At 41.5% G+C, this 17,950-nt stretch overlaps 2 protein-coding genes across 3 annotated transcripts; one reads left to right on the forward strand and one right to left on the reverse strand.

Annotated features, from left to right (window-relative positions):
- Window positions 1-41: 41 nt before the first annotated feature.
- LOC310797079 (uridylate-specific endoribonuclease C) lies at window positions 42-7,611 on the reverse strand. Its single transcript, XM_083659367.1, has 7 exons — window positions 7,531-7,611; window positions 5,152-5,251; window positions 4,176-4,287; window positions 3,971-4,092; window positions 3,189-3,301; window positions 1,648-1,801; window positions 42-973 (listed from the first exon to the last, which is right to left on the reverse strand). The coding sequence occupies exons 1-7, from the start codon at window positions 7,539-7,541 to the stop codon at window positions 713-715; spliced, it is 873 nt and encodes a 290-aa protein (XP_083515493.1). The 5' UTR covers window positions 7,542-7,611; the 3' UTR covers window positions 42-712.
- Window positions 7,612-8,431: 820 nt separating this feature from the next.
- Window positions 8,432-16,549, forward strand: pak1ip1 (PAK1 interacting protein 1). 2 transcript variants are annotated; one of them, XM_083659669.1, is made up of 14 exons: window positions 8,432-8,741; window positions 9,040-9,202; window positions 9,735-9,855; window positions 9,966-10,040; window positions 10,544-10,596; window positions 10,702-10,847; window positions 11,085-11,182; window positions 11,590-11,689; window positions 12,580-12,709; window positions 13,100-13,198; window positions 13,748-13,843; window positions 15,949-16,050; window positions 16,144-16,231; window positions 16,367-16,549. In XM_083659669.1, the coding sequence occupies exons 1-14, from the start codon at window positions 8,664-8,666 to the stop codon at window positions 16,434-16,436; spliced, it is 1,419 nt and encodes a 472-aa protein (XP_083515795.1). In that variant the 5' UTR covers window positions 8,432-8,663; the 3' UTR covers window positions 16,437-16,549. The 2 variants fall into 2 exon arrangements, with proteins under 2 accessions (XP_083515795.1, XP_083515796.1); XM_083659670.1 differs by having other exon boundaries at window positions 16,386-16,549.
- Window positions 16,550-17,950: the final 1,401 nt, after the last annotated feature.

Below are 17,950 nucleotides of genomic sequence, written 5' to 3' on the forward strand. Positions count from 1 at the left end.
GGGAGAGTGGAGAATACAAATGTGACGACATCTTTGTCAATACAAACAGCTTTATTTTTGGCACAATATCAAACAGAAATGTGACTAATAACAACCAAGATCAGCAGGTTTAGGCTACAATATTACCTTTATTTAGTTCATTTCAGTCTAAGATTTTGTGCAAAATGAACCTGATCTGAGTTTGTCTAAAAACTAGGCATCTTCCTAGGCTCGCCCACTGTAGGGGCTTGCTACAGTATCACCCGCCCTGCATCTCGCCGAGCTGGCCATGCAGCTCGCACACGCTGCTCGGAGGCTTCGCCCACAGCTCGGCTGCTGCGTGGCCTCGCCTGCTCTATTGGCATGCGCAGTGCACATTTGCTCAACTTTGCATCATGATGACATCACTCACTGATGACATCACAATGTCACAATGTCTATATGACATCATCCTATGACATCATCAGTGCCTATGACATCATCAGCCATGTCATAAGATGTTTTGGTCGATAAGATGTCACTGATGACATCATGATATCATAGACATTGTGACATCATCAGTGGGACAAAAATTGAAACAAACGGTGCCCACTTGAAACAGTGCCCACTTGCTCACTTTTATAGATATAGATAGATGTATACTGCATAGGGACTATTTCAAAGGTTATCAAAAATATGTTTACATAACAGCTGAATATGATGTAAACAGTTTACAGGCCAGGGTGGAGGGATATTACAAATCCCTGTTGTTGCTGCTGAGCAGTTTAGGGTAGGAGGTGCCAATGGATCGCCCATGCCGATAGACAACCAACTCCAGCATGTACTCATCCACCTTCACCACCACAGACGTCATCTTCTCAGTCGACATGAGGAAGACTATGGTGAAGATAGCCATCTCAAACTCGGGGCTGACACCAATGAAGGAGCCACCGATCGGCTTCACCAGCCCCTTCCAGCTGAACTGCAGGTTTAACACGTGGTCATCTTCATCAGGCTATAAAAAGATAGAAATAAACAAAAACAAGATAGTTCATTAAAGTGTAACTCATGTCTGATGTGCTGTACTTTCTGACTGGAAGGCAGACAGCAGCAGCAATTCAGGGATTTGTTAGTAGTAACAGTAGTTTTAGTAGTATTTAACTGAGCTCACAGTGGAAACTGGAAAATTACTTTTACCATTGCCATTGGAATAACACAAGTGACACAATATACAGACCAAAGAATCAGGCCAAAGAAGAGGCTATGAAGACTTTTTTGCAGAATCAATATCACTAAATGCAATGTTCAGTATATTCATGACACATACGAAGATCTAATACGGTTAAACTGACGTTGCCAGATGGTTTGTTTTCACATAACCATCTGGGAACGAGTTGCTCGGGAAACCGTTTCAAAGGGCAGGCACTTTCAAAAAATACCTGGCAGGTGATTGGATGAACCATCTGTCTATCACGTCTATCACAGGCTCGCTCTCGCTAGTGTCACACCTAAAGGCCGCCCATAGCTGCCTCATAGGATGCTGATTGGTGCGAACCACTGGTGGTTCAGATTCAAACCAATAGATTGGATCGGGGTAAGATGGATTTGTCGTGTGATCGTGATCTCATGATCTCACGTGAATCCAGCTGCCTCGCAAGGTTACAATACAGTGGCAGTTTATTCTCTTACTGTATCTTTGTTGGCCCTTGCTTTGTAGCCTTTGTAGTCCACGTGGTCATGTTTCTCCTGTAGATAGAACTGGACCCAGTTGTGAAGACCCATGATCTCCTGGCCAAACTTGGTCTCTCCGACAAACACATGCTCAAATCCACAGGAATCCTCACTACAGAGAAAAGGAAGTGGTTATGTCCAGAGATAGTCAAGTTGTTCAGTCTGTGTGTCATCACTGGCCACATATGGCCTCTGTCTCCTTTGTTACTCATAAGCACTTTCTAAATAAAGGTTAAAATACTAAGAATGAGACAACTACCACTCTCCTTTAAACAGGAGTCAAATATGAACTATATGCTATACAAAATGTTGAATTCTTCATTTGTTATTCTGACACTCAAGAGTATCTATGTATATTGCACATTGGAGGTTTACTGTCTGTTTGTTTAGATTTTTTTTTTTTTGCATTTTGCCTTTATTTAATAGGATACGAGGGATCAGCGTGACGTCACTTGACACCCAGAAATGCGGAACGCCGCGGCAGTTAATAGTATGAGTTGTGTCAAACAAACGTTCATATCTCAAAAACGATACATCACATCGCTTATATTTTGACATTCTGAGTGAGAGCAGAAGTAGCTCAAGAGTTTGATGTATAATATATGCATGTCGTGTTAAAGTTGTGTGAACTGTCACAGTTTTTAAAATGTAAACAGAGTTAACTGGCTAGAGTCAGCCACTCAAGCCTCGCGCCACTTGGGCTCCATAGGGTTCCATTGCCGTTGCCACCCAGTGACGCAGTTTGTTTACCAAAATGCTGCTCGGCTGATCCCTCGTATAGTATGTGCTAGACAGCGACAGGAAAGCAGGAAGGGGAAGAGGGGAGGACATGCAGCAAACAACGACAGGTCGGATTCTAACCTAGGTCACTGGGTGAAGGATTAAGCTCTTAAAACCGACACATTGGTTCCCGCAATTTTCAAATGCTTCCACCTACCCGTCTGTACTTCGGAGAGGAGAAAGTTGGCCAAAACGAAAAGGGAAACTCAGGGAAAATAATGAGCGATGATAGGGAGGATGTCCTGGATGCCCCGCCTTTAGCCGGGACATCAGTTTGTATTTCTCCAATCACCTGCATCGGTTCAAACTTCCTCCAGTCTGAAGCAGGGTTTCCCCCCCAACTTCCTTTGACTAGGCTCTGTGGGCATGAGGTACAGAGTAGACTGTCTCTGTAGAAGAGACAGTCTGCCTTGAGAGACTACCTTAATTGTACGCGTTCTACCAGTTGAACAACCCGGATGCATAAATGCATAGAACTGACTGATCTAAACTGGGTTCAAATGTACATTCTTGAGAATATATTTGTGTATATATTTTTGGATACTCTATTGATCCTAAAGTCATCTTTTCACCAGGAAGGTCAGCTGGTTTAGCTGCAGAACAACAGCCCTGCAGTTGGTAGGGAATGGGATTTGGAGCTCACTGGAGGTGATAACTGTGATCTTTCATTAACCTTTGGGACAGACTCTGTATATTTAGACTGTTCTAGTGAAACTCACCCTCCGCTCCTGTCCCGGTGGTAGAGGTGGAACCAAATGTCATACAGCTGCCTCTTGAACTGCATCTGGTCTGATGGCGACTGCCCCTTGCTGACCAGATACTTGTGAGCACACTATGAGTAAAAATAAATAAATAAGATGTGATGAACATTTCATCATTGAGAAATGATGGGGAAATGGGTTAGTTAAGGGTTAAAAAAGGATGCACATATATCTGCAAAAACAAGTCATCGTTGCTCCATCCCCTCCGCCGATCTGGGGAGAGTTGTATGTAGACTAGCAGCTTCCTCCTATACATGTGTAGTCACCGGCCGCTTCTTTTCACCTGACAGCGAGGAGTTTCACCGGCAGGAGGTAGCGCGTTGGAGGTAGCCTAGGTAAAGCCTCCACGTGACCTCTATCTATGTGCTATCAGTCACAAGAGTCACAACAGTCTTGTGACTGATAGCACATAGATAGAGGTCACGTGGAGGCTGGGTTTACCCAGGCTACGTTGGAGGATCACGCTATTCCCCCCAGTTCCCCTCTCGCTAGTGCAGCGACCAGGACAGATATCCTTAATCCGGCTTCTCACCCGCAGACATGTCCAAGTGTGCCTGTATGGACGTCCTACCAAGCAAGAGGAAACATGGGGCCTCAAACCTGCGACCCTCGTGTTGGTAGGCAGGGAGTCTACCGCTGCACTACCCAAACGCACGGATCAGTATATTGTTGAGTGTGTGAGTAATATTGGCCATGATGGCAGATGCAGTTTGGACATGATTCTCTTATCATTACTGCACCTTCATAACATCGGTCTCCAGTATGGCATTGAGGAAGAGGTGGTTCTCCGTCATCTCCTCTGAAGTGACGGTCTCTGACACACCTGTAGACATCTCATAGTTGTCCAGCAAGTTGATGAAATCTGCGGGAGAAGAAAGTGACCTCTTGAAAAAGGTAGAGAAGTGGCATGACAAAACGTGAAATGTGATGAAAAAAGATGCTCACGGGCGTATGTCTCGATACTCTTCAGTTTGTCTTCATTGACGTGGGAGAAGAGCGGAGCCCTGGCCTTGTCTCTGGCATAGTTACTGCCCTGGGCCACATAGCCTGCTTTTCCCTGCGTAAAAACAAATATTCGCTAAAGGGTGGTGAACTTTTTGTGGACTGACCAACCGACCAACCAACCAACCAGCAGAGTGCTGGTTGCAGCTAAAAATGGGGTAGCAATTTAAGGAAATAGTAGATAAAGATTTAAAACAAAGTAATAAAGATAACATATAAATACGCAGCTCGGCCGCGGTGCGGCCTCGACCACAGCTCGGCTGCTGCGTGGCCTCGCCAGCTCTATTGGCATGCACTTTGCATCGCTGGTGGATGTCATAGACATTATGACATCATCAGTGATGTCACAATTCCCCGAGTGTAACCAAAAAACCACAATATCAGTGCCTATGACATCATCAGTGACTATGACATTATCAGTGGTGTCAGATGATTCTGCTCTTATGACTGCTTTTATGACATCATCAGTGCCTATGACATCATCAGTGATGTCATAAGATGATTTTGCTCTTATGATATCACCTATGACATCATCAGTGGGACAAAAATTGAAACAAACAGACAGAGATTGCCCACTTGCCCCTTTTATAGATATATACTGTAGAATCATGATTGTTCTGATAATTTGATATTCGTAAGTTATTATCTGATAAGTGAGGCTATCATTTTACAATAGCTAAATGGCAAAATGGTATCCTGTGTTGGCATAATGGTTTTATATTGATTGATTGCATAATGATAATATTGTTTATCATCACGTAGATTCTAGGTGGTGTCAAATGGTTCTTTGTTTTGTCACAGAATACTGTTCTAGTTGCATTCTCTTTTTTGATTCCATTTGCTACATGTGATTTTAATAAAACAGTTGGCTTCTGGTTCAGAGTTCTCTGGACAGAGTTTGCACAGTTTCGGTCCTGACCTGAAGGTTGATGGTGTAGTCGGTCCCCGGCTTGAGGCGATTGGTGTCCAGACCCCACAGCTGGTTCAGCACCTCAGACAGCTCCTCGTTCATCCCTTGACTGTGGAGAGGCAAAGAAAACAAACAAGTTAACGTCACAATGCACAAAATGGAAATGGCACAACAGGTTTGAGCAGTTTTCTGGGATTAAAATGTATTTATCTGATATTTTAACACACTTTGGAATCTAACCAAAAACAGCAGTTCAATGAGTGAACCCAAAGAGCAAACGAATCACTGGACAAAATATTTAATAAGGTGCAGCAACTGTGATGGCTCAACTGCCCTTTGTAAGGTGTTATTGTCAAATTTTCATATTCTTACTTTTCATTCCCACTCCAGAGAGAGTCCAAAGAATAGATTATTTGGGATAAAAGTTCTCCAATCTCTCCCATTTTCCCCTGAAGCTGAACATTCACAGAGTGATTAATTGAAGTATGATAACCTTGATTGACTTATCTTCACTGTATTCATTTGACTGATGACTGATTGTTTTTAGGCTTCCTCAAACGTACACAGTTAAACACAAGCAAGCACCTCTCTGACCTTCTGAGGCTACTGTCAGGCATTTTCATCACCAATGATTAATTCAATCATTTAATCATTCAAACCTGCGAAATGTGTCGTAAGAGACAATCTCCACCATCCTTGATTTAACATGTATAGAGAAAAAAGTGGTTCAGTAGATAATGACATTTCCCAATCCTGTTTCAAATTGAATTTTCTCTATGTTTATAATTTAATTTTGAATGTTTATGTGTCACATGGATGAGGTTTGTCCCATAAGATGACAATAAGTTTGTTTTTGTTTTTCATGTGTGCATAAACATCCCAACAACAGAATCTGGTTAACATTCCATGTGGGTTCCCAGAGCCTGAAGCCAAAATGAAAGCCTTTGTTGTGGTATATATTTTGTTCCCACGACTCCTCTTGTCCCTGTTTTTCACTTTGTTAAAGACAATGCCAGTGAAATTTGACACACTAGTGGCAAGTCATTGTATCCACATATCAAAGATGAACAGTGGTGGTTCGTTTTGCAAAGTCAAGTGAAACACTGCACCTGTTCTTTTCTTGCTTGCTCTGCCATTTTTGGGCCGCCTACTCTCCAAACTAACTTTGAGTTTCACATCATTATAACAACTTGATCATCTAATGTTGGAGAAAAATATAAGTTCCATTGGCATTTCCTAATCAATAAGCTAATATTTGCATACACATAATTAACGCTATGAGTTATTAGTCATAAGACATCTCACACATGCAGAAATGGAGACGCACATACATAGGAGGAGATTTCTTCACCCTCTGCTCCACAGCACATGGAGGTCAAAACAAACTTTCACCCACTGCATGAGGTTGACCTTGCTGATACAGACAGGCAGCCCTGTAGGCTCCAAGTCAAGTCATCACCCCTCCTCTCTCTGTTTCTCTCTGCCTTCCTTTGCCTATAAAGCGTATGTCAAATTGTGACATCACCGCTGAATATTTGGACTCTGTATAACGTATCAGAATGTGTACATTGAGATTCAGTCCTCTGACAATACATATTGCCAAAGAATGTATGGTAATAAATATACTTTCATAAGACATCTTCCTGGACTTCTGGCTTCAATTAATTTGGTTTAGATAGGCTGTTATAATTATCACATTAGCGGATGAAGAGTGGAAATTCCAGTCTATTCTAATAAAGCAGAAATGCCATAAAACATCATCTTATCAAATCATGTATGATAGCGCCAGTGGAAAACTATGAGTAAGAAGCAACTGACAGGAGAGCATAGCTCAGACAGAAACTCTATGTTCTCTAAATATCTGGCACACAATTATGAATATCACAAGGAAGAGCAGTATGAGCGTCTATATACACAGAGGCTCTTTATAGTTTAACTGCATCCTGTTTGCTCTGTTGTATAACTCAGCCCACTAATCACTACCAGGCATGTGCTCTCACACACACAGACCCAACTCTGCTCCTCAAAAACATCAAGAGATATCCACTGCGCAACACTTGGGGCACAACCTATAATCTCCAGTAGGCTTAGAAGCAAGCAGCTGTTTGTGAAGGACAGAGGACGCCTGTTTTTCAAGTAGCCTACACAGAAAGACTGTTGTTGACCAAACTTCAACTGAAAACAGCAAAAACAATCAAGAAGAGTATCGTCAAATAAATCTGTCTTCAATCAAAAGCACGTTAAAAATGGTGGAATGATATTAAGTGTCTGAAAGTGTATACCACTCTGATACTAATTGAACAGGAACTGAAAGAAAAAGACGTCTATTATGCTGCTGGCTGGAGGATCATGTGATGTATCTACGATCTGACGGCAAGCAAAACGTACCTGCTCGCCATGACGTCGTTCAATGGAAAAAGTTGTGTCCTCCTCGCTGCATCCCCTCAAAACACTGAACCATTTCATCGAGAACAGTTATCTGAAACGTCAATCAATGAGTTGTCCAAAAAGAGCCAACCAATCACACGAGAGCGAAAACGTCTCAGTCCCTCCCAGTAGTAGGCTATGGCTGCTGTGGAAAAAATGACAATTTCATTGGACAGATAAGGCAGAAAAACTCTCTAGGCTGATTTCTCCAAAACTCAGGCAACCAACACAAAACGATCTAGGTGGATAACAAGTGAATATGTGAATATTGATAGGCTGGGCTGTTCCTTAGGATGAAACAGCTTTTCCATTTCCCCTGCAACATACTGTCTCAGTTGTGAATTGTGGCACTACAGTCAACATTAGCATTAGCATTAAGGGTTTAAATTCAGCCTACAAGTAGCCAAATATCTTGCTATGCTATGCCAACTAACAGCATTTCATTTTCCACATGTTGAAGCTGTTTCCTACAGTAGTTGCCCATTTGAATGATTTTAACTAACTGTTTTTCTTTATCTCCATGGTGGTCCCCACACTTTTTAATGGATAAACAAAACACCCCCATAACGCTAAAGGTTTCTGATCAATTTTTACCTTATCTCAAAATTTTGCAAACGTTCTCCTCAAGTTCATAACGTTATTCATTATTAACAAGCACCACGCTGTAATTATAGATGCTCAAAAAATTAATAACACTCTTGTTCTATGGTTCACTGGAATGGAGGAGAAACCATGTGCAGCAGTAAGAGAAACGCTGTGAAAACATCTCGACTTTTATTTTGAAAATCAAAATCAAGCCGATGGAACAAGCAGGATGGCGTACAATGCGCAGGCGCGAGTTCAGCTCAGAGCTCACGTTGTGGTATCATGTGTTTTCCCAAAACAGTGTCAGATGTGATGTTAAAATTGGTTTATCACACTGTTTGCCTCGTTTAACGTTTTGTTTTTGGGGAGATATATATTTCCGTCTTGCATTGTTGTTTAAAGTGTTCTCCAACTCAAGTTTAGTTGTCAAACAGCAACAGCTGAAGCCTGAATAATACGTTCAAGCTAACTTAGCTAGCGTTTAGCCCTCAGCAGCTACAAGTGGCAGCATGGGCCCTGTGGTGGAGCTCATTGCTGGGAGCTACGAGCAGATCGCCTTTGGTTATCGACTGTGCACCGAGGAAGCAGTAAGTGGGCAAATTTGTGTATCTATCTAAACCAATAACCCACTGAGATTAAGTAAGGTAAAAACTACTGTCAGTCACTGAATTTGGTGTTCCTATAAGGCCACAGTTGTCTTATCTTTTGTCACTGTAGTGTCTAAAAACTGGAGTTGGCCAGATAGTTGCAGATCAGGGGAGTCTCACACAAAACCAAACCATTTATAACGTTAATTTGTAAGTTGGTTCAAACTGGCAGTCACAAAAGACTCCAAATGATTCCAAGGCCCATAAGGATCTCGCCATCCTTTCATGTTTCCTGCAGGAGTGGACGGCCAAGGCGGACTTCACACATCACGCCCACACAGCATCCATATCAGCTGTGGCAGCCAGCGAGAGATTTGTTGTCACAGGAAGCAAAGATGAGACCATCCAGCTGTATGACATGAAGAAGGGGGTTGAACATGGAGCTTTGCTACATCATGATGGTAAGGACAGGCTGGAAGGTCTCAGTTTAAGGTGGACTGCATGCATGTATTTCCAGCCTCGTTTGACATCAAGCAGGGGTCCACAACTGCATGGAGGGAGATAAATAGCTGAGGTCCTCCTATTGGCTTTACCATTGCCTGGGTTTCTGGTTAAATTCCCACTGAGGCTTCCTAAAGAAGTCTAAAAATATCTGTAGCCTGGTTTCATGTAATTCAGTCCCCACCAGCCATTCCACACTGCAAATGCATGAGGAAATGATGTGAGAGTAGAAAGGACCAAGATGGAGATGTTTACACACAGTCATAAAATAACAAACTTAAATAACAAATTTAATTTAAGCAGACATCTGCAGACATGTTGTAGACACGTTTTAGACACATTGCCAACTTTACAGACGTAGGCCGCTGCAAGACACATCAAATGTCATCAGTGAATTGACCTCAGTGGCTTTCACTATTTGTCAAGTAGTCAAAAAGTCAAGGACAGTAACTTGTGATCTTTACAGCTGACAGATGTCTTTTTGTTGCACAGGCACCATCTCCTGTCTTGAGTTTTATGGTGCTTCTCATTTACTGAGCGGAGGAGAGGATGGACTCATATGTGTGTGGAGCACGAAGAAGTGGGAGTGCCTGAAGTCCATCAGAGCCCACAAGTAAGCACAAACACAAGACGTGCAAAAGGCACGACAGTGTTTTTTATATGATCATGATTCATCACTGTTATCAAGCCAAAGTAACACGCTTAATCTTTTGATTTCCCCAGAGGCCATGTCACATCGTTGTCTGTCCATCCCTCTGGGAAACTTGCACTTTCAGTTGGGACAGACAAGACTCTCAGGTACAATCCAGGTTCTGTGGGAAAGTGAATAGTGTACCGCAGGGATGATGTATTTTTATAGGCTTACCCAGAGGTCCCTGCACTTCCTGGTTCTTACGTGTAAAAGTCAATGAGATTTCTGTATGGGAATTTCAGTTATAGATGCATGAAATAAAGTCTGTGGTTAACAACAGTTTATGAAACAGCAACGTTTGTGCTCAGCAAGATAATATTCACAAATGAGGACCACTTTTGATGTGTTTTCTGAAAATCACGTTAAATAAAAACACGTTTCGGAAATCATAAAAGTGGTCCGCATTTATGAAGATTATCTTGCTGAACACAAAGTTCACTGTTTCATAAACTTTTGTTAACCACAGACCTATTTCAAGCATTAACCAAAATCCCCATACAAAAACCTAACCTCCAGGTCTTCCCGACTCATTCCTGTGGAACTCTGTCTGTGGCAATTCATTCATGAGACAAGTCATCAAAAATTGTTCATGCATGTCTCATTCTTTTAGAACATGGAATCTGATCGACGGAAGATCAGCTTTCATCAAGAACATCAAACAGAGTAAGTTGTGTCTTGAATCGTGAAATGTAGTGATCGTTTATCTTTTCTTTTTCAGAAATACTTACTCTTGAAAATACATTAAAAAAAAATCCTCACTTTTATCAGATGCGCACATTGTCAGGTGGTCCCCAGATGGGGATAAGTATGTGGTGGTGATCAATGACAAGCTGGACGTCTACAACCTGGAGACAGCCTCGCTGATTGGAACAGTCACTAACCCCAAGAGGATTTCATCCATTAAGTTCCTAACTGTGAGTTCTGCTGTTCAGTCAGACCAGCTCAAACTGCATTCAAACACCTATTTCTGTGCTTTGTTTTAGCTGAGGTGCTAGATGGCTAGAGTGTGCCACATACAATAACATAATTTAAATTGTCTTAATGTGGTCTCATTTTAACATCAATGATTCATTACCACATTACGGATGTTTAAAAATGCTATACGCTGCACCTTTAACTTTAAATGTGTTGTGATCCGACTTGCTTTTCAGAACTCCATCCTGGTCGTGGCAGGAGATGACGAGACAGTGCGGCTGTGTGACGTGGGGACAGAGAAGTGGCTCTGTGAGTTCCAGGCACATGAAACCAGGTACATGATCCACACTGTGTTTTCCAGGTCCATGACCCGCACCATGTTTTTCACCCCACCAACTGTGCTTGTGTTTGAAACTCATCGTTCAGTGTGAACGCCGTATTGTTGCAAACTTTTCAGTTCCAAAGCTGGTTCAGTGTTAATAGCAGTTCCATACCAGAAACGCATTTACCCCCATTACATCTTTATGCAACAGAATGATTTTTATTTTTACACGTCATCTGCATTTCTAAATGGAATTGAACAACCATACAAATGAACAAGAATAAAACTGGAATTCTCAATGTACACATTCAACATTGTGAAACTTACTGATGCTGTACCATAAGATGCCTTGAAATCAGTACAATGCCAAAATATACGGTATAGAAAACCGGCAAACTTCTGTCTTTTTGTCATTTTAGGGTGAAAGCAATTGAGAGCTTCAGTATGGAGGACTACTGTGTGTTGGTGACGGCTTCAAACGACGGGTTCATCAAAATGTGGAAACTCTATCTGAAAGAGGCAAGTCTCTTCCTGCTGTTCATTTTGAACATTTTAATTAAGTCGTCATACACATTCACATTTGCAGTGTAACCTTTAAAATCCTGTCGCCCCCCCTCCCCAGTTTGCTAGTCATATCTGATAATAAAAGTTATGTGTTTAATTGCAATGATACAGTAGCTTATGAAATCTAATGAGATATTCATATTCATATATTCAAATTGACAGTCATTAATAAAAAACAAAAATTGCCATTGCAAGAATAAAAACGCATAAAGAAAAGTTGTGTAAAAGCCTGTCTGTTAGGGCTTCTGCAACCAATGATTATTTACATTGTCGATTAATCTGTCGGTTATTTTCTCGATTAGTCGATTAGTTGTTTGGTCTATAAAATGTCAGAAAATTATGTTTCCCAAAGCCCAATATGTCATGAAATGTCTTGTTTTGTTCACAACCCAAATATATCCAGTTTACTGTCATAGAAGAGTAAACAAACCAGAAAATATTCATATTTAAGAAGTTAGAATCAGAGAATTTTGACTCGTTTCCCCCCGTTCAAAATGTACTCAATCCGATTATCAAAATAGTTGGTCACTAGTGCAACTAATCGATTAATCGTTGCAGCTCTACTGTCAGTAGGAGGAGGGGGGGGGGGAGTTTTAAGAAGTGGTTCACAAGTAGCCTAGGTAAACCCAGCCCCCACGTGATCTGCTCTCAGAGTTCCCAGTCACTATGTAGTGACTGAGAACAGGTCTGAGAACAGGTCACGTGGAGGCTGGGTTTACCCAGGCTAGTTCACAAGATGCCACTGTTGTTACCAGGCTACCAGCCTCCTCAGGCAGGGCTTCCAAGGCCGCACTTGTTTCTAATCTAGCCATGTGGCCCGTGCTGTCTGCCACTCTGCCACACAGGAGCTGGAGTCTCCCACCCTGCTGGGGGAAGTGAACACAACGGCCAGACTGACGTGCCTGGCTGTGTGGAAGCCTTCGTCAACACAGGAGACTCCTGAGGCTCCAGCCGTTCAGGCAACCACGTCTCAAGGTGCAGTGCTGCAGAAAATCACACGGGTTTCATTATGAGAGAGACGGCCTGAATTGGGTTTCAATTGCGATATTCTGTTTGCATGGTGAGAGGGGAATAACTGTTCTTATAATTTGCTCCAAGTAAGATAAGTTTGTGATTATGCTAAGTACAATTGGGAGAAAAGGGAGGAGGGAAAGAAAGTGGCTTTAAGTGGCTTTCCAGTGTTCCCCAGTAGATGACTGGTTGCACTGGACAGCTTCCAGTGTGAAAGTGTGATACTGTATGAATGTGAAGCAGGGTGTCCATGCTCAGTTATCTTCCCCTATAGAGATGTAGCAATGTAACAGTGTGTGTCCTGTAGCAGTGTGTCTGTCTAACATGCCCTGTCTGTTTTGTGTCTGTCCACAGAACTCGCCCTGGAGCTTTCAAAGTCAAAGAGAGTCAGAATTGCAACAGAGGAAGTCATTATGGAAGATGAGAGTAAAACTAAAAAGAAGAAAAAGGGCGGTAGGAAGTGAAACAACAAACACAATAAAAAAAAATTATATTGAAGAGCCATTTTATATCTGGGGTTGGTCTTATTTATTTGGTGTATTATGCATTTCTGGACTATAATGCATTTGCTTATAGTTACCACTAGGTGGTGATGAAGCAGTTTGTATAAAGTTTTTTTTTTATGTAATTGCTCTACCAGGGATATGACTATCCATTTTTATGTCTGTAGTATCAGCGAAATCTGGTAATTTCCATACATTTACAAATATGATCTATGAAATAAGGTCCTTTTAGAATTAAAACCAATGAAAGTTGTAAGTGTATTTTATTTTGAAATGTGTTTACATGAACCCGGAAGTGAAGTATTTGGAAGCTTTTTGCTGCAAAGCTGGTGCAAACTTCAACTCGTGTTGGGCAAAATACAGGTATTATGTTAAAATTATAGTTATAAGTCTTAGTCTTGTTTTGTTTTAATGACGAAATGTCTGACATGAGTCTGTAAGCTGCTGCTAAGTTGATGCAGAGTTGTAAAAGTATTATCTACCATAACTTCCTGGACAGTTTCTCCCAGGCTGATCATCATGACTACAGACTGGATTGGGTTCAGCTATGCTGGTCTGGTATCATCTGGAGGAATCATGGGCTATGTGAAAGCAGGTAGAAGTGACACACATGGGTTTGACCGATGTGGGGTTTTGCAATTACAGATATTTTTGTACAGAGGCTGCCAATAGAATTTGGTCAGTGTAGAAATGTAAAGCCTCTGAAATAGGATTTAGACCATTATGGGACACTAAAACTCTCAATTGAAACCCAGACTGATTACATCTCTTGGCAAGGTGACCCAACCTATGTGGTAGAAACTGAATGTGGGAAATCCAGACCTACATACATGTCACACTTTTTGATGTTTTATTAGAGAAGGTAGGTCATACATTCTGTCATTGTGTTACTTATGGTTGGAATTATATTGAAAATAACGTATTGCCCTCTTTTCTGGTACACCACTGAGTAGTCGTTAGCAGGGCGTGTAGGTACTGTGTGGTTGCTAGAGTCCAGTAGGCGGCGGTAATGCACCTTTCCGTTGCACTCGCCTCAAAACTAAGGAAGAAGAAGAGGAATTGGTAAAAATGAAGAGAAAGGATTATGATGATAATGACTGCTCTGTTCAGATACACAGGGACATTCCATATGTATCATGCAGATTAATACAAAATACACGTAGGTTTCAGGCTAACGTAGTAGGCTAAATGGTATTTCGCGTTCTCCGATATTCCCGTTTCCTATTGGACTAGAACGAACCACGTGACGAGGAAGAGCATAGAAGTTGCATTCGCTAGCCCCTCGTTTCTTATAAAATAACATGTTTTCCTTGGGTTGTAAGGCATTTGACATGTTTAAGGTTATCATACTTTTGTTCGTTGTTTCTTGAATGGTCTTGAAGTTATAATGTCAGTCAGTCCAAACCCGTCAGTCAAAGTGATGTCCCCGAGAATGCCCCCTTTAGTCCGCCAGTTAAAGGAGTATCGCTTCTCGGCCTTTTGGCTAAGATCAAGTGTAGTATCTGTTCTTATCAGTTTAATATCTGATACGTCCCCTACCCGGGGACCATATATTAAATTGATTTTTGGAACTGGGAGATGGAATAGGGGCTTGCTCCGTCCACTCCACGCATCGACCTGGTATTGCAGTACCTCCAGGAACGGTGCACCCCCTATTATGTTTAAAATAAAATGCTCTGGTGGAGAATTTAGATAGGATCGTTCTGTGTGGGTTTCAGTGTTGGTCTCGAGCCAGCCACAGCTTTTTTGGTTATTTGACTGTATTCAAGAAAAGAAAAAATCAGCAACCCCGTAAATAAAAATGTAATGACTTTTCCAAAATTTTATTTATTATTATAACTTCTCCAGACCTGGAAAATACTACCGTATATATAATGGCGTGGTGTGACTATGAACAGCACGGCGCCCTCTGCTGTCCAGAAATGCCAGTGTGACTGTGAACAGCACGGCGCCCTCTGTTGTCCAGAAATGTCAGTGTGACTGTGAACAGGCGCCCTCTGCTGTCCAGAAAGAGTAAAAGCGTAGAGCACCAGGACAGGGTACTGTTTAGTCCATTCTGTTGTTTTGTGGTGTATTTTTCCCTTAGAGAAGAGAAGTGGAAAAACCATTGTAGAAGAGGCAGAGGAACATTTCTCCACTGAGGCTAGACTCAATATACCAGACTGACATGCAGCCACAATATTGTGTTTTGAGCTAAGGAACAACTCTAGTATCTTGCTTTTCCTCAACTGTGAAAACTCGTCCACTTATTGGGACATTCCTTTTGTATCCACCTACACAACCATCTGCTGAATAGATCCAGTCAGCTGTTGAACGGCATTCTGGGAAATGTAGGAAACCACTACTGAAGTAGAAGTAGGCAAAGCAGGAGGATGGACAGTTGATACGCCTACACACACACAAAATCAAAACAGTGCTTTAAATACATTGACAAATTACAAATTGTCTGCTGCTGGCTATATATTAGTACTGTGTAAGAGTATCTGATGGTGGAATTTCCCTTTGAATATAAGAAAATCAAATGTTGCTAGTTTCATAGACTGTTTTTATGTAGCTGTGTTCAGGAAGGAACCCCCATCTGATAATGAATAAAGATCTATTTTGGCCTAACTCGAGTCTGTACTTCCATGGAGAAACCCTACTGATTTGGGCTGTTTTGTGACTTTGTTAACTCTCAGTATATGACTGTTTCCTACACAGGGAGTGTCACCTCTCTGGTCGCAGGCCTCCTGTTTGGACTTCTGGCTGGAATCGGTGCTTATCTGGCATCTCAAAATCCCAAGAACATCTGGCTTTCACTAGGTGAGCAAGTTCAGTTCGTTAAAACTCGACAAACTGCATTTATTTTTTATTTATTTTTGCAAACACTCTGTTCCCCTTCGCTGAGAAATGCAGGAACCTCTGGAACACTGGCTGTTGTGATGGGGATGAGATTTCTCAACTCCTGGAAGTTCATGCCAGCCGGTCTAATGGCTTTAGCAAGGTAAATACACTGTGATTACAGTTTGACCTTGTCTGACTCTTGGTTGAGTTTGAGGTCCCTGCTTTTGAAAAACTTAAGTACTGAAATAAACATCCGTACATTTCCGTTTCAGCACTTTTCCTGCCTGTAATAAAGTGTTCTTATCTCTTTCCAGCGCACTAATGGTGGGGAAGATCGTCATTGGAAGGCTAAAGAGACCACATGACTCTTGACTGTGGGTAACATGGGTATTTTTGTGTGCATCTGTATATAACCAATACATCGAAGCAACATCATTATGAAAAAATGTAATTAGCAATCCAAGTGCTGTCTGTTCATAAACATTCCTTCAATATGGTTTTATTAGTAGGTTCATCTAAGGGAAAAAAGCAATATACAAATACTGAGGTTCACAGTAACTTGACATTTTGCCTTGTGATGGTTTTTAGTTCTTCCCAAAAGCATCTGATGAAGCATACTTTGGTACCTGTATTTTAAGTTTTGAAGTATATATTTATACTGTATATACTGCTATCAAATTATTCTCAGACAGAGATACATCTAGATGATAACTATTTCACTGACTTCAATAATAGAATATTTCAATCACCAGTCAAGTATAATAGTCTACTACTACTACTATAGTCTACTACAGGGGAAATAAAGAGTGGCCTGTTTGGAGTCACTAGCAGAGCTTCCTCCTATCGGTACCAGAGTGATCCTCTGTCCAGCCGCTCCTGTTGCGCTCTTCTGGATAGGTGACATGTACGTCTTGGTTGGGTTGAAGGTGTTGCTCATGAAAATAACACTCCAAATATAATCCATCACAGATTACTGATTACCTGCTCAAAACGGTAATCAGTAACGTAAACCACTCATTAATGTAATATGATTACGTTTGGATATCAAGGAAAACAATGTATTACCCTTTACAGACTGAGAATTTCAACAGCTTTATGATCTATATCCTTTATCAACTATAATGTGCACCTACCACATAGTGCACACTCCACATATAAGTTAGCCCTGCTTATTGTACGTTACACATGTTGGTAAAATACATATTGGCCTGGTAGAAACATCTGTCACAAGTCAAGTCACAAATTACAAATACCTCTAATCTTATAAACAAGATCTCTTGCCTTGCCTTTGCACGTAAATTTACACGATAGCTTTGGATAGTTCAAGATCCTCAAGGGTGTTTCCTTTTAGAGGCTGCTTATCTGTTACTTTGGCAAAGACTATCCTTATTGGTGTACTTTGCAGCAGTTAGGGTTAGGTAAGTTTCACTGATAGCAGTGTGGATGAATCTGTTTCCAAGTCCAAAATGAATCTTTCAGATAAAGAAAGTGATCTGGAGCCTGATCTCCCGCCTCAGTCTTGGATGGACATTTGATCTTTCCCTGGCTGCTTAATACTCCCCTGATCTCATGAATAAGGGATACAGGGGAAGCAATATGCACTTTGTGTGTGATGGGCAACTTATCATGAATAATACAGGTTTCCTCGTTTCACTACAATGTGACGCTTGAGCTCATTTCAGATACGCCGTTCCGGTCAACTATCATGAAAAGGGCAGGAGAAGAAGAATGAGAAACAGGAGGCATGTTACGTTGACCTCGCCTTGTCTGTGTAATGTTGTAATTAGCTGCTGTAGTTACAAAACTATATTATCTTTCCCTGCAGTTTGTAATCTACTAGTAATTAAGGAATCTGGTCGTTAGTGGTCATTACACTGTG

The sequence above is a fragment of the Poromitra crassiceps genome, assembly GCF_964638095.1.
Source record: "Poromitra crassiceps genome assembly, chromosome: 23".
Classification (NCBI taxonomy): Eukaryota; Metazoa; Chordata; class Actinopteri; order Beryciformes; family Melamphaidae; genus Poromitra; species Poromitra crassiceps.